General features: G+C 36.4%; 1 protein-coding gene across 1 annotated transcript; it reads right to left on the bottom strand.

The window, feature by feature from the left end:
* Positions 1 to 135: 135 nt before the first annotated feature.
* Positions 136 to 16,324, bottom strand: LOC129000748 (protein Mo25). Its single transcript, XM_054427731.1, has 9 exons — positions 16,085 to 16,324; positions 11,077 to 11,191; positions 10,340 to 10,507; positions 9,380 to 9,498; positions 8,972 to 9,140; positions 6,123 to 6,182; positions 4,292 to 4,396; positions 1,962 to 2,066; positions 136 to 341 (listed from the first exon to the last, which is right to left on the bottom strand). Exons 2-9 carry the CDS (start codon positions 11,176 to 11,178, stop codon positions 159 to 161), a joined length of 1,011 nt encoding a protein of 336 aa, XP_054283706.1. The 5' UTR covers positions 11,179 to 11,191; positions 16,085 to 16,324; the 3' UTR covers positions 136 to 158.
* Between the last annotated feature and the right edge of the window lie 794 nt (positions 16,325 to 17,118).

Here is a 17,118-nt window from a genome sequence, read left to right on the forward strand (position 1 = left end):
TTCTTCATCAGAATGGCCTGTGTGGGAAAGTGTTGATGACTTATCTAATGTTAGTGTTCTGGCAGAGGTGATTTTTTTGATCAAGTAGGCCTTCTCATCATTAACCTGTTCATCATCAGAACGGTGTATGTGGAAGTGTATTAGTGACTTACCTAATGTTAGTGTTCTGGCAGAGGCTTCAACTCCTTGATTTGTTTGATCAAGTAGGCCTTCTCATCATTGAACTGTTCATCATCAGAACGGTCTGTGTGGAAGCGTGTTAGGAACTCTACTAGCTTGTCTTGGTTTCTCAGCAAAATGTCCAGGATGGGCTTGGGTTTGTTCGGGTTTGCGACGAAAACCTGGAAAAATATTGATTAAAAGAATTATTTCTGACTAGGGAAATGTTTTATGTCTAAAAACTAATTATTTATTTGTAATTTATGAGTTCACAGAAAAATCAATATTTTATCAAATTGAATCGAGCTTAACAAAGCTAGATGGCTTAGTTCATAAAGCTGTGTATCCTGCGCAGTAAATAATCACATGTGTAGTGTAGGAAGCGTGATATACCACGGTCAAAGTCAAAGCACAACTGCAGAGTGCAGGTAAGCAGTGTCATAAAAGCACCAATTATCTGGTCACTCTACTAAATTAATTAGCAAACATTTCCAATATACCTGGTGGTTTATGAGTCTATGGAGGGATGATTGATATTTTAGCAAATCAAACTAAATTTGAAAACTAAGCTTATTCATCATCCTGCATAGCATTTAGACCACCATGGACACAATATAAGGCTTTTCTATATTGGCTTTGCAACTTTGTTACATTTTAGCGAATTTCCCATATAGGGAATAAGCTATTACCGTAGTACTCATGGTAAGACCTGGACGCGGGACCGATTTTTTTTTTCGTTTTGAGGTCCCTAGAGGCCAAAAACACCATCTGTTCAAATTCATATATATATATATATATTTATATATATATATATATATATATATATATATATGTGTCCGTCAGCACGATAACTCGAGCAAAAATGATCCGATTTTGATGAAATTTGGTACAAACGTGTAAACCTACGTTTATTCAAACGAGTTCGCGATCCAGCATGATCGGACCATGGGAACGGGTGTTTACGGGGGGTTTTATGGGGTAAAAATAGGTTTTTCCCATTTTTGACCCAAAAAACATAAAATTTAGCAATTTATTTCCAAACCATTTTTTAGAGCTTAAAAAAACAAATAATTTAGTATATTGAAGCGTTATTATGCGCCTAATGGTTACGGAGAAAATTCCAAAAAATTGTAAATTTAAAATTCCCATGTTATTCTTATGGAGAATGAGTAAACTGTTGTAGTTTGCTTGTTTATGAACATATTTTGATCAAATTTGGAAAATGTTTTTATTTCTTACTAACTATTAACATTTTACAAAAAAAAAACAGTTTTACCCTCCCTGATGCAGCAAACCTAAGTACTTGTTAAACTAATTCTATTTAAATCGGGAATAAATGCTATATTTTTAAGTAGACAGTTCAGTGTAAATCCAATCAGTCAAATGGAAATTCGCTTAGTCTGCAGGTTTGCTGCGGCGGGGGTATTGTAAATTGCAATCATTGCTCATAAAGCTGCTGTATTGGTTTCCAATGTATTAGTTCGAAGTACTTCCTTGTTTGTAACATACAGATCCTGAAAATCTGCGGGGAAGGTATTAAAACAACCACAAACATTGGCAAAATTAGTTATATATGCCTGAACATCAGAAAAGCAATCAATACACTTAAATGTTGCAGCAAAATTGTCATCTTCTCTGGTGTTATGGCTGCATACTCGAGGTTCTACTGGTATTTATTTAGAAAAGTTGCTCAAATTCTGAACTGGTAATCTGAAAAGGGATTGGTCCCAGTTAATTTGGAATGGCGGAATGCTAATGTAATTTAAGTTTCTGTGCTTTTAGTGACCTACAATAGTACTTACCTTAAAGACGTGGAAAGCTTCAAACTGGATATTTCTTGACTTCTCCTTCAGCATGTTCATCATCAATTTGAGATTGTCTGGGTTAGAAATGTACTTTGTCATTACCTATGAACAGAACAATGATTTTCTAGTGATTAAACAAAAACACAGGAATCCAACATTCACATGGTTTGATGGTAAACATTATGTTTATCTACGTCTCCTCTTAAGTGATTCCAACAGAGAAAGTTTCAAGCTGGTGAAAGAAACTAATGGATGGAGATGGAGTTAAATGTTTAATTGTTTGGGGGGGGGGGGGGGTGCATGAATTATTCAATGTTTTTCCTGTAGTTACCTAACAATGTACATGTTCTCTCACTGATTTGAGAAAGTAAAGTGGCCAATTCGCTCATCAGTGAGACAATGTTAACATTGTCTCACTCTAATTACTTTGTCTCACTCCAGATTTGCAACGTGACGGCACGAAATAGTGAGCGCGTTAACATGCAGGCAACGTCGTATGCGCGCGAAATACGTTGGCAGCACTGGCTGTAAATCAGCTGGTCAGCTGTTGTACTGTTGTATTTGTCACTTCACGTTAAATGTTATATTAAAAGTTCACTTCTGTGTAAAAATAGGTTATGTTTCTTCACCAATTTATTTGTTTTATGGTAACTGTAGGAAAAGTATAATGTGCAACTCGAGTTCAAAGTACAATTGCCTCACTCGAGAAACCATTCCTCAGTCGCCTACGGCTTGTGAGTAAGGATTTCTCTCGAGTGAGTCAATTGCTCACTTTTCTCACTAGTTGCACAAATAACTATTGCCACAAACTTACTAGGGGGTTAGGGGGCATGGAATACCTGATATGGATATTTTAGTGTTCAAGGACCCAAGTTTAGGCAATTTATTACAACAAATATCATATTTTGTCTCTATTTTCTTTTATTTTCTCAGTATTATAAATATTTTGATTCTATCTCAAATGAAAAAAAAAAAATACATTGAGTCACTTTTAGTATTTAAGAAAGTGTGCAAGTAGAGGTAAACAAAGAGGTGAGTAAGTAAATAATGTTGTCGTAAAAAACAACTCATAAATAAAATCAGGCAACCATTTGCAGAATGAATTCAATTTACGAAAAACCATCTTATTCATGGCACCAAACACACCAATAAAACCATTTAACTATAATCGAATAAATTATCAAATAGGACCAAAACCAGTTTGAGTCGGGTAGGCGAAGGCAAGCGGCATCCAATCAGCTTTCAGAAACTGTTGCCAAGGTGTGCCACAAGCTCAGTCTCTGCCCGTCAGCCGACCTGTGCGTTTCGATTGAATCCCCTTGTTTTGTCAATAAATCGCCTGCAAGCTGTATTCCCCGCAATGAATACAATAGTACGCGATGTGGACGAGTAGATATATTTTCACTATGTATTTATTTTCATTTAATGTTTATATATTTTTCAAAAACTAAATCTGAGGGCTGTTTAAACCATTTTGAAGATAACTATGCAAACAATCAAACCATTATGATGTATGGGATGAATTTTATGTTCCATACGATATAAAAATTTAACAACACTAACCGATACCACCAAGATAAAAATTACTATATTAATTTGTAGTGTTGAACTACAATACAAGTGGGAGATTAGAGGCAGAGGGATGCCAGGCTCTAATGTGAAAGTCAGCTCACCAGGCAAGAATGATGTGGCAACGTTGCATCCCCTACTTCTTCAAAGGCCAGTCCTATTCTGTAATCTATTCTACTATAAAATAATCGATTAAACCAACAGAGTATCCATTGATTTTGCTCCAATATAAATATAATGACAGTTCAATGTAAATGGACAAAGTCAGAAACACAGAGAAATATTGACAGGATGGCAGAGCAGGAGAACAATCACAATGTCACTGGCCATACAGCACTGCGCTTACCGCAACCACTTGGATTTACAAAGTAATAAACCAAGCAGGAAAAAAGTCATTCTACTCACTTGATCAGAATACGAAATATCGTTATCACCATTTAAACACATTACTTCATAAATAAAACCAAGCTAAAGTTTATATTTTTACATTGAATTTTATTTTATTTTTTCTAAATATTAGGTGAAAAAATATGCCTAAATCTTTGATGAAGCTGTTGTGATGGCTAGCCAGATAAAGCTTAAAGAAAGGCAACCACATATTGACACTGGACAGCTAATGTGTAGACCATTTTTCTACAAATTGCATCAAGGAATAGGCCAGTGGGGCTGCCAAACCGACTGCAAAGCGTTAAAGTATCTCCTTATCATTAAATAATGTATTAAATAATGTATAAATTACAACATAAATATCTGCTTACTGTAAAGTTGTGTCTGTCAAGCAACAGTTCGCCGAGGAGCTTCAGCGACTGCCTCCGAGTGACGTAGTTCTCAGAGTTGAGGAGTCGCTGGTAGTGCGAAAACACCTGAAGGAGTCAACACCAATTCAGTCATCAATCATCAGCAAGTCAATCATGAATATTATCACACTAATACTACACAGAAACGCATAGCTACAGATGCATAGTTTAAAAGTAATCTTTGCTGCTGCAGGGGAGGTGCAAAGTTGTGCAGAGGAAAAAAGTTGTGTTTTAGCGAATTTCACTATAGAGAAGTAGCTATTAATATTAATGTAGGTGGCATGGTAAGACCTAGGCCTGGGACCGATTTACTTTTTCGTTTTGATGTCCCCAGACACTTGACTTTTGTAAACTTTGCGCACGGTGGGTGCCTAAAACCCTTTCTGAACGGGACAAAAACCATCAAATAGGCAGGGCACCTGATTTTTTTACTCGCTATGACAAGGATGGCCAGGGCCGCATTAAGGGTCAGTGGAGCCATGGGCAAACCCAAGAGTAGCGCCCCCTTTTTTCTAGTGCTGGTGGGTGATGGTTTGAGGGCGCCCGCTGGGTGCCCCCAAACCACCGGCGCCCCTAGGCATATGCCCAGTCTGCCCGTTTATAAAAGTGGGCCTGAGGATGGCGATACATTTTTATGGCAGATAGTCAAGGGAGATGAAGCTTGGGTTGCTTATGATACCCCTGAAACCAAACGTCAATCAATGGAATGGAGGCACAATCAACCCAAAGCAAATCTTGATGCCTCAAAAGGTCATGTGCACAATTTTCTGGTAGCCTACAGAAAAGGCATTTTTCTTATTGCTTTTTTTTGCCACCAGGCCAAACAATAAATAAAGATGTTTATTGCATGACACTCGGGAAACTGAGTCGCGCAATACGGAATAAGCGCCGAGGAATGCTAACGATAGGAATGGTTTTCAATCATGACAATGCTCAACTACACACCACATTTGTGACAAAGACACTTCTCCAGGGCTTTGCCTGGGACGTATCTGACCATCCTCCGTACAGCCCTGACCTTGCTCCAAGCGATTTTCATTTGTTTTGCAATCTGAAGTCTTTTCTTGGCGTCAGCGGTTAAACTGCAATGAAGAGCTGAAAGAACGTGTTACCTCATGGTTAACTACACAGGCAGCAACATTCTACGAGGAGGGTAAACTAAAATCTTGTACCACGCTATGACAAATTCCTCGAAAATCGCGAGAGTTGTATTAAAAAATTGTGTAAGAGTTGTAGATTAAAAAAAAATGAATTTCCTTCCTGTAAGTTAAGTGCAGAACCTATTGTCAAAATTAAAAGATGCAAGCAACCATTTTTTTACAAGACACAATGTTTATTTATACAGTAACATCAGGTAAAGTAAAGCGCATAGTTCCCATCACCGAGCGTGTGAGCGGAAATGCCGAGATTCCTAGAAAGCAGCGGTTAAGTTGAACTGCTCTCAAAACAAGGTCAGTTAAAACCAACTGTAATATTTTACAAGCCAAGGTGGATAATCCGATTATTGGTTAAAGCGAGGTTGGTTAAGAGGGGTCCACTGTAGCTGAGTTAAATACTTTTAAGTACATTGTACATATAAACACATGGAACATAGTATTTTATAAACAACTAGCTCCTTTTTCAGTTGTAAAAAATATGTTTTCTCACAGACTCTTGGAGTCTTTGTTTAAGGCGCTAGTAGTTCCAAACATTCTGCTTCAGTTTACCTATATGAATTTTCGATTATTTTTTATCAGTAAGACAATCCCGCTGTTTTCATAATGTGTTTTTGGTACAAACATATTCCACTGACCTTGTCGTAGTTGAGCTCGAGGAACTCTGCACATAGCATCTTGTGTCTTGTAAGCAGTTCCTGGGACAAAATAATCAACATGAGCAGAGGTCCACAATCAAAACAAACATTTTAGCCCTTTGAAATCAATTCAACAATCAATTTTTATTTCTGACATCCCTAAAATGAATGGATAAACCAACAGAATTTAGTTTATACATCTTATCATATTGGTACATAAAAATATTGTCAAGTCTATGTATGATGTAGGGTTAGCTGACTAATGGAATTATCCAAGTGAAACGTTAGATGGACAACACTAAAATTAGGTTAAATTTAATTTTAAAATGCTCATTACAGCTCTTGTCATTTGCTCAATTATGTTTCATTGAATCATCATGTTCTTCATGGACATTCCAAATCTAGCAATCAACTAATAATTAATTAGCCTTTGTTTCAGTAAATAAGTAAAATAATCTATATATTAATAGGTAAGCATGTTTCTTTAAAACCTTTTTTCCCCAGCTTGTGTGCATCACAGGGAAAATCTACACGTACTGTTAGAAAGATATATTTCCTGTAGATGTGCATAATCCCTTCATAAATTAAAATAGGCTCAAAAATAAGCACAAAAAATCAATTTGAAATTAAAAAAAAATAATATGGGCCTTGAAGCTATATATAGACCAGCACTACTTCCCTAAATCTAAAGGACTGGCGAGTGGTATTCCAATCACAGGACAAGATACGTTATTTTTCGGGTATCTATTCATTGCCCGGTTTGACTTTGTATTGTCTTATTGTGTAGAAACTATGAATAATCGAAAATAAAATTAGAACTAACCACGATTTTAGCATTGATTGTGTATATTGAATGATTAAATGATAGGGACCAGGGGAAATATACAAACTTTTGTCATGATTTTAATTTCAACATCAAAATACAATATTGCACAATCATGATATTTAAGGTTATTGACCTTTATTATGCATCCGGTATTGCTGTTTCAGAAGAGAAGCACGTTGATAAACTATAAATTGATATTCCCGTGGTTAAAAAGAATTATTTTATAAACCTATAAAACAAAATCATAAAATCTTACATAAAGATAATAACAATAACAGCAATTGTAAAAAGGGTATAAAGATAACAATGTCATTATACTTTCTCTTTGTTCTTCTATTTCTTGGGTTTCCCTTCATCACGCATTCAACAAGTTGCCTAGTTGCCATGGTTACTAATCACCCATGTCGTTATCAGCTGTTGTGACATAGCGCACAGCAGGGGGTAAAACTTGATGAAAATCGGTTAATTTATACCTATTATTTAATTACCAATGTACTTTATTGGTACTGTATTAATAAATTGGCCGATTTTTGTCAAATTTTACACAAAATTTATTGAAATTTCAAGGTGAATACCAATAAAACAATTATTACCAAATATTTTTATTCATTTAAAAGATTGATTTGTATTTATGGTATTGGGTTCCCCACTGAGTGCAGCCGAGCGGCACTAATAAGGGTTGAACCGTCTTGGGGGTAGACAATAGACGGTTTATCAGACCCGACCCTCCCCAGTGGTCTGGAGAAAGTTTGTAAAAAACTATTGCACAATCGTGACTTGACATTGGGCTGCTTCAACTTTAATTTTTCAAATGAACTGTGATGTTAAAAATCAAAAACAATAATTTCGGACTATACTGCACAACAATAATGGACTGCAATAATTGTTGAATATACAATCCATTTTTAACAAACTAAGATTATACTATTCAAATACAATTTTAAAAATTATCTTGGTATTTTACTTGGGGCAATGAAGCTGTAGGCTAGTGTAATTCTCGGTTCATCAAGGTTCTACTGAATTATGTTTGGCAGTGAAAGTGTTGAATGAAATTTATAAATTCAGGGATACACACATTTCACAGAGTTTTAAAGCTTAATTGCCCTGATTAACTTGCCACATTATCAAATCTAGAGCCCAGCTTAGTGCATTAGTGATGTTTTCTATAGGCTACTTGGCAAACCCCAAGAATGCCACTTAAGGCCAATAATCCGTTCCAAAAACGTAAGAAATACAATGTGAAAATACTGAAATTAGTTGAAAATAGTTCGGATTAAATAGGTTCTACTGTAAACTTGAGATAGAAATCCTTGTCTTGTGAGAACCAGGAAACAACATAAAACATAACCTCAAGTAAACAAGCCCAAACGTTTTGACATCAGTCCTGCTGAGCTAAAGTGTTGTGTGAAGATTTCGGCTGCTAGTGTACTTAATTCAAGCAACCAACTTTTGAAAATAATGTTGTGAATTGTGATTTTCAAGAGAGAGAAAACTGTGGACGTGGCTAATTTGAAACTCTATAATTCAAAATCGTCATTTAAGTTTATTTACACAGCTTTACAGTGTATGCTTTATAGGTTAAAAATGCATATGCAGCTTATTATTAACTGCGCCGAACTATCCGAATCCGAAAATATCCGAATCCGAACCTCCCAATATCCGATCCGATCCGAAATGAAATTTCACTATCCGCACACCTCTAGTTACTGGTAACATAAAGTGTTTCAACTAATTTGTAGTTATACTTAATCCTATGACTAAATGTGACAGCAAGTATCAGTTACAAGTCAAACCTTCATAAGTACAGTAGTCGCAGCTAGTCTGGGCGCGCGGACCCTTGTGTACTAACCGTTCCCCACGCCAAAGCCATGAAGACAGCGCTCTCGAACAACCCCAGAGAGCCGTGTGGGCCAGATGTTTTTGGTAATGAGCAATTAACACTACCCTCTACACCCCCCGCCCTAGCGCAGCCGCGCGGCCAGACTAGCTGCGACTACTGTAAGCAAGCCTTAAGTAAATTCACCTTGAAAGTGGAGAAAGCATCTGAGGCAATATCAAAGGTAGAGACTTCAACGTATCGGAAGAAGTTGAAAAAGTCGTCAGAATAAAGCATGATTTTCGCAAGAGCTTCATATCTTGCACATTCTCTCAGCATCGTACCGCAGTTGAGAGCAATGTCTTGGTGTTCGTATCTGTTATAAATGATTTAAAATTATATGAAAATTATTTTTTTGGAAGATCAAATCATATAAGTATAGTGTCTACTTATAGCAAGCAAGGGCTTAGAATATTTGGAAAAAATGATTAACTTGAACCCTAAATGATAACTTGGGCTGGACTTAGCTTTGACAGCGATAATTTAGTAATAATACAATAATACCATTTAATAATAAAAATAATTTATCAATATGAAATCTAATTCAAGAGCTACCCGTTCATGAGGGTGAAAAGAATCTCCGGTTTGGTGCAGATGTACTCCACTGTAGGGGACCTGGTTCCAATCTGCCGTCGTAGAATGTTGTTGTACACCTGTGCCACGTCTTTTTTACCCTGAAAAAATTCCATAAATGTAATTTCTTAACAGCTGTTATCATTAAGATAACCTAAGAATAAGCATTTATTCATGTACAATTTCATTACCTACATGTTTACACAAAACAGGAGCAATATTCAAAATGACAAGAATGTGTTGGCTTTTGGATTAACAGATTTAACAAATGGTGGCTTTAATTGTAATTATAGGATGAATCCATTGTAATTAGTTAAGTGTAAACCTACAGTTCACATTGAACTGACATTCTCTAATCAGAAAAGTACTCAATCTTTCCAAGCATAAAGCAGATATAGTTAAATTAAACTACAACAGATTAATACAACACTAACACAGATAACTAAAACCTAAATTTGTTATTTATAGTAAGTAACAACATAAACTGCAAGTAAAAATACTCAAAATAACAAATCTTTTACAATGTCTGAATATAGTAATTCTTGGTTGCTGTAGTGGCCACTAGTTCTGGTTCTTAATCTGAACCATCATCAAGCCTACAAAGTGTCAAGTAATCACTTTATTTGGAGGTTGTCAGCAGGATTTTAATAAGTAACTCACACACACACACGAAACAAGGAAACATAAATCAGACACACTTTAAAAAAAACACAAAATAAATTAAGGGACATTGACAAAAGCGAACATGAGGCTGAAGTAAAGTCTAGACTTTACTACCAAACCTAGGTTAGGTTAGGTGTTAGGTTAGACCAAACCTAGTTGCCACTACAGCAATCAAGGATTACTATTTGCAGGTATTGTAAACCATTTTATAGTAATACGGAGGCTAAACAACTCTTTTCAAAATAAAAAATACTCAATTAATAGAAAAATAGGACTAACCTCAAAATCGATTCGACTGAGATTTTGAATGAGCATCAGCAACAAGTTACTATTGTACAACTCCTGGGCCAACTGAGCCACAATGATGTCAGTCTGTGGCTCAGCATCGTTGGTACCATACAACATGTTCTTGATGAGCACCAGGTTCTTGCTCACATCCTCCTGGGCCTATAACAAAAGAGGATATAAATATGGAGCTTATCACACTGAATAGACTACTACACCTAGCAACCCACCCAAACACTTTAAGAGTAAAAAACTATCATGATTTCAATTTAGTTCCAGACTGAATTTTAACCCTGTAAGGCTTTAAGGCTGGTGTATCAGACACAAGAGTATCTAATATTACTAAACAACTAAATTGCAAGTACAAATCAACAAAAACGGATGAAAACTATAACATGTGCTACAATCTGAGTTCAAAAATTTTAACAATTCGCTCCTAAAAAATCTAGTTTTATATTGTTTTGAGGATAATTTGTTTTAATTTAACTACTGCTAGCTCAGAATTTTTGGAAAATTCATACTCGGTTGGACTTTGGTTGGTTCGGACTGTAATGGTTTGGATGGCTAACTTATCACAGTATCTGCAAGTCACGTACTTGCACAATGTTGCAGCGTAAATGGCCGCAACAGACATAATTTCTAAGAAAAACATTGGTACACTTTCTAAGATCCTGATTTGATCCTTTAAGCACACATTTTAAAAGAACTACATGTTTAAACGTTCAACAAACCTTTTCTGCTTTTTTGTCTCCCCTTTCTAGAGCAGTGACTGCTTCTTTTAGAGCCTTCACAACTTCTGCAGGGCTTTTAGTTGATTTTCCAAAGAGTGGCATTTTGAAATCTGACCTGCAAATAATACAATGTCAGTATTAACAGGAGAGGATCGATTGATTTATTGAATTATTTATTTATTGAGTGGCTGATATGTTATATTCAAACATTTTTACTGTTAAGCCACTGGTATATTTATTTATTTATTTATTTATCATTTCAACGGCTGACGCCAATACATAGATGATTGATAAAGATACAATTTAAAGGAACTAACAAGATGCAAATGTAATACAATTCAGAACAGTAACAAGCTACGAGAAAACAATAAATACAACAATATAGTAACTAATCCAACTATAGTAATAAATAATGGTTTAAATACCCCATAGTCTACTGTCAAAGTGATCCCTAGTAGTCAGTTGGCTGCTGTAGTTTCTTTCCCAAAGGGAACTTCTTCAGGCTGTGAACGACATAAAAATTTATTTCAGAGGATGTCTTCAAAGTTAAAAAATTCATCAAAGTCACACAAACAAATTTCAGACAAAAATAATAAATAAACATTACAACAGTTTATTTATTGTGTTCGTCCGTTTGTTTGTTATTTGTTTGAATGTGTGACTTCGATGGATTATAACGGAACTTTAAAGACTTCCTCTGGAATGAAATTTTATGTCCTTCAGCACCTGAAGGAAACTGCCCCTTGGGAACAAAACTGCAGTCAAGCCATGGGAACAGACTACTAGGGATCACTTTACAAACCATTTATTATTTTTATTGTCTCGTTAATGTTAATGTTGTGGTTAATGTTTAGGGTACTTAGGCATTATACGGAAGCCACCCTTACAGCCCACTGCGGCGGTTATGTAAGGTTGGGTTATTATACATTTTTTATGACTCATCTGGTATTATTAAATTGTCAATTATTCTAGTCAAATAAGAATCCTACTGTACAAAATTTCAATAGTCACTTTTATTCGTTTATATTTATGGTTCAGCTGCACAAGTGCATCACAGCTGTTCAGTTCTATTCTCACTTTTAGCACTCCCCTGGAAAATGCAAAAACAGCGTTCCACAATTAAGGACTGGATAACATCAGTTGGACGAGTGTGTCTGGCCAAACCGGTCCAACCACCGTTTTGTGGTTCCTTCTGAGGATTTCCCACCACATACAGTGGAAAAAGGTATGTTGTAGGGCCTACATCATCATAGTTGGAGTCATGATACCGACATTCTGGGCTCCAACTTCCTCATCTTGTGAAGGTAGGCTCGAAACAGCTGTGTTCGGTGAACAGTTGAGTCAGATAGAAGTCTACCCATCTCTCGCTCAACCCAACTTTGGAGATCTCCAATGAGTCTCACCGTCCATCTTCTTCGTTCATCCTCCTCCCATCGATATCACCAGTCTTCCATAGTGTATTCTCGGGCTTCAGTACGGCTCAAATCGCCTTTCTCATCGAAGATCCGCTTCCGTTCAAAATCAAGAAGATCAATGGGAAACTCCTGCAACTACGAGGACCGCTGAGCCTCCACTGTACAATATACCGAGGCTAGAGCGCTTTCTCTGGACCGTTGCCATCTTTCTTCTTGAGGTCCTTTTAATTCCTATCCTGCGACGTGTGCCGATTTTTAAATGCAAAAGATTTAAAATCCGCGCCAGGCAATGGACAAGTCAGTCCAACATGACGTAATGCGGAGGAACACTACACTCGAACCGTGCCGTGTGAATCTCTTGTCAGTGTGAATGTAAATGTGTCGACATGTGTACGTAAGTAAATGTTTTGTGTTATTTGTGTTTTAGTATTAATATAGTCCTGCCAATCTGCCATTTTGCATGTGTACCCCTCGTTTTACAAGTTAGAAATCATGTCTAGTTTGGTCCGAATAACTCATGTTTTATTTGGCATGTCGAAGCACATGGTCACGAATTCAGGAAAAAATGTTTCATTAAATTTTGTCAAATCATACAAAGAATTTAAGTTGTATAAGAAATTCTAGTCAAATGAAGATTATTTATTATATCAAATTATTGAAGTAGGCCTAGCCTATTAATTTTAAGAGCAATGATTATCTGTGATATTATTATTTTTGTGTTCTATGTAAAGGTCAAATTCTATTATCGTCAGTATTACTATTCTTAACATTTTGTATTTCCTGTATTGTAGCAATTTTGAACAGAGTATCACATTTTTAATAGTGAGAGTTTGATTGTGTAACGTAAATGGGGGGTAACAGAGTGCTCGGTCGAAAGCTAGTGTTTGATAAAGGGTCATGAGGATAGACTCCCATTAACTTCATAAAGAGTCATTATTAAATAAAAGAATCAAGTAATCGACTCAGTAGTCGATTGGCCCCGTTGCATTGATCAGCAAGGAGTGATGTAGATCACAAACCTGCATAATGTTCCCTGTTGCATGAAATTGTAAACTGGCCAGTTGACAATAATACTAACATCTTTGGGGAGTCTGATGACCTAAAATAAACAAATAAAGTTGTCATAGCTAGGTTTTCCCGAGACTTTGCAGATTTAAGATAAAAAAACCACCAATTTGAACTTTAAATTAACAATCAACTCTCTCACTCTCTCTTTCTCAAAATATTAAACGTTGTGTACATTAGGCAATAGTATTATTTATGTTTAATTTGTATCACAGCTCACAGTTTCAATTCATTATACAGTATTTTTACAAATCACCATCTTTTTATTTGCCTGTGTTTCAGCTAGTATTATTAATATCAAACTGGTATAATTTAAGATGTAATTGGCTTAACTGAAAGAAGTATACAAGTATAAACACAAAGAATATTGATGATCTCATTTTTATAAATGAATATTTTTTACCAATCAAGTTTTACAAGTTCATATTACATTTTTAATATAAAGTTGGTGAATCCATGAGAGTAATCAGCTTCACCGAATCAAGTGTACATTAACATCTTGAAGTCATACTTTGATCAATATTTTCTGAACAAACAGTTTCATAAATATTTTCAATCAATATTTCAATATTTTATCATTTGCATTATTACAGTTTTACAGAGAAATCAATTCATAACACAATCTTTCATCTGAACAGACATTTCAATTCATGGAGTGTTCAAATAAACACATCTATTAGTTTTTTAAGAAGTGTTAGGATTAAGCTGAAGAAAGTGTGAAGGAGGATAGCTAATCAGATCTCTCCGATCCCCCCTTAATGGACTTCTGGGGTATTTAATTACAGGGCCCACATTTAACATCTTTAATTCCACTGCGCAGCTCTGTAATTTGTATTTTATGTCCTCATGAGTTCAATTAAATATAAATTAAATTCATTAAAACCCCACCAGGGGGCAACTTTTTGTTATTTTCACACCTTTATGGAATATCGAAATTATATTACATAGAGGTGTGAATTAATTTTGTATTTGATTAGAATGAGTAAATATTAAGTAAAGATTGTTTATTCTTTTTTTCTTTTTCTTTACAGACGTTACAACTCTAGTCGTGCGGCTCTAGCCGCGCGGCTGAAATAAATGACTGCTTTAATGCAAATCAAATGTACCCGATTCCTATTGAGCGTCTACAGCCGTCGCAACTGGACTGCTCCGTGAGCAGTTCAGTCGCTTCAGCCGCACGGCTGTAACAAATTTATAGTTTTAACATACGGAGTTTGAGGTGTGTACCTTCATAGATGATGGAACTGGTTCCTCACCACCTATACGTATTCAACCCCAAGAACTCCCAATAGGTACTTTGAGAAGATGTCTCTGAATGAGAATAGGCTACTATCCCTTTTTTTTGCCGTACCATGAACAATGGATTAGGTTGTTCATTGTTTTTTACATAGCACATTAATATTTCCTTTTCCTCCTCTTCTCCAAGTAATATATTCGCTGCCAACTATACTTATTCCATGACGGTCAAGAGTGCAATGAATAGCACTAGTCACTAATCTTGGGAGTCGCGGCATAGGAACTGAGACAAGCGACTCGAGCCGTACGGCTCTAAACGCGTGGCTGCAGCCGCAGGATAGGAATTGGACCTTTAGTGTATCTTTTGAAGGGCCTCTGCCTATGTCTCACATCCGAAAAAGAAGAACAGAGTGAACAACAGACATCAGCACCCGCCGCTTGCTGCCATCTGGTCCACCCACATTCCTCATCAGCCTGTTCAAATTGGCCACAATCTTTTCCACTTTCTCGGTCACAAAAAACTATCTGTTCCCGGAAAGTGAGCCGGACATTCAATCTCATTCCCAAGTACTTTACAGCGAAGTATCGTGACACTCACTTCCCGGCCAAGCGGAAGCTGTATAATTTGGATTGATCGGTCTGGTAAGAAGCACAATCTCTGTCTTTTTCCCGTCACCAAAGACAAGCTATGATCATCCATCCACCTCATCACTTGACCATGGACAAGGCTAACAGCCTCTGCAGCTCATCGATATTCTTTGCCGTTATAATTACAGCCATATCGTATAGGCCTAACCAACGTGAAAAGTCTCCCGAGGCTTTTTCATCCGTAGAATCCGGTCGATGTTCCAGAGGTCAGTTGCGAGAATTGAGCCCTAAGCAGCACCCGCTGTAATATCTCTATGCAGCTATCCATCCAAAGTGTTGAAAACCAAGTTCTGATCCCTTAAATAGGTTTGTTTAATAGTCTGTGTGTCGGACTATAGCAAACCCTGATTTATTTCTAAAAGATGAGGTTTATTAAGCCTCTTAGGATACAAGTCTTAGACAAAATTCTTAGACTGAGGGTAGCCTTTATAAAAGACTAAGTTAAGAGATGTCTTTATTTTTGGGCCAATATTACAACATTTTAATTAGATAACTTTCAACATATGTTTTGGGCTTATAACTTATTGAAACTCTTACGCAACAGGCCTAGTCTATAATCAGCGTCTGATGTAAATCAGTTATACAATTTTTATTGGAAATTAGAACATGACACATTTATATTTAGATAAAAAAACGTAACATACCTGTCAATACTTTTTATGCAGAATGTATTGTGGTCTACAACGCAAATATTCTAAACACTCATAGGCTAAATGTTTGCGATTCTAAATGACTTTTTAGATAGTTAAAGTGGGCTTATTAACCTTAGGATATTATTTAAATTATGTTAAAAAAATAATTTCGAAATAATTTTCAACCACTAATAATATTTTTATTGAACTGACACTGAGCAAAATATCATTCCTCTCTACTCTAGCACTCTTCCACAACTATCCACTGCCTTGCAAATAAGAAGTTGGTTCGTCATCGTTGGTAGTTCTTGAGAAATAAAACCGACCTCGACCTCACATAAGTATATAATGTAAAATATAATCATTTATCTATTTATTCCCAATGGCAAATTGCCAATACACACATAATTCTGCAAAAAAAAAAATGGTAACATGCAACGTAAGTGCGATCACCTTAAGATATTGCACATCCACACAAACAAATGCATTTTGGGGATTTCCTTGGGACTTAATATGAATATTCTCGCTGTAGGCTACATCAAAATATATTTTGTAATATTGGATGTATTTCTTTTAAAGTGACAAGTGCTTGAGAAACGTGATTAAAAGCAGGGCCCGCGGTACGGGGGGGCCCGCGAGCTATGGGTCCCGTGAGCCCTGACTGGGATTTTTCGGGAAATTTTACCGGGACACGGGCCCGCAATTGTGTGACAAGCTCAGCCACACGGGCCCCCTATCATAACAATATTTATATTACATGACCATAAGTTTTTATGCCGAAAATTTGTTAAACCCAGTAAGAGCATTAGGACAAGTAGTTTACAACAGCTTAACTGACACTATTATTTGCAGTGGCGGCAATAAGAGCCCGCGGGCCCCCCGCAAGTTTGTTCACCGGGCCCCTCCCAATAATCTTAAAAAATATTATATAGAAAATATTATATCACATGTATTACCGCCTAAACTTGCACTTTAGCTTGGTACGGCATCTCCCGAGGCGTCATCAACGTCTTCCATGAGGAGATCGCGGCAAAATTACCTATGAC

Source organism: Macrosteles quadrilineatus, unplaced genomic scaffold (genome assembly GCF_028750875.1).
Source record: "Macrosteles quadrilineatus isolate MER2022 unplaced genomic scaffold, UCM_ALF_1.0 Scaffold_8__2_contigs__length_117827958, whole genome shotgun sequence".
NCBI lineage: Eukaryota > Metazoa > Arthropoda > Insecta > Hemiptera > Cicadellidae > Macrosteles > Macrosteles quadrilineatus.

Coding starts and splice junctions, on each gene's coding strand:
- LOC129000748 (XM_054427731.1), bottom strand. CDS start 11,178: ATGCCACTCTTTGGAAAATCAACTAAAAGCCCTGCAGAAGTTGTGAAG. Junction 9,499..10,339: donor TCAGTCGAATCGATTTTGAG/GTTAGTCCTATT, acceptor GAATTTTTTCAG/GGTAAAAAAGACGTGGCACA. Junction 4,397..6,122: donor TCGAGCTCAACTACGACAAG/GTCAGTGGAATA, acceptor TGACTCCTTCAG/GTGTTTTCGCACTACCAGCG.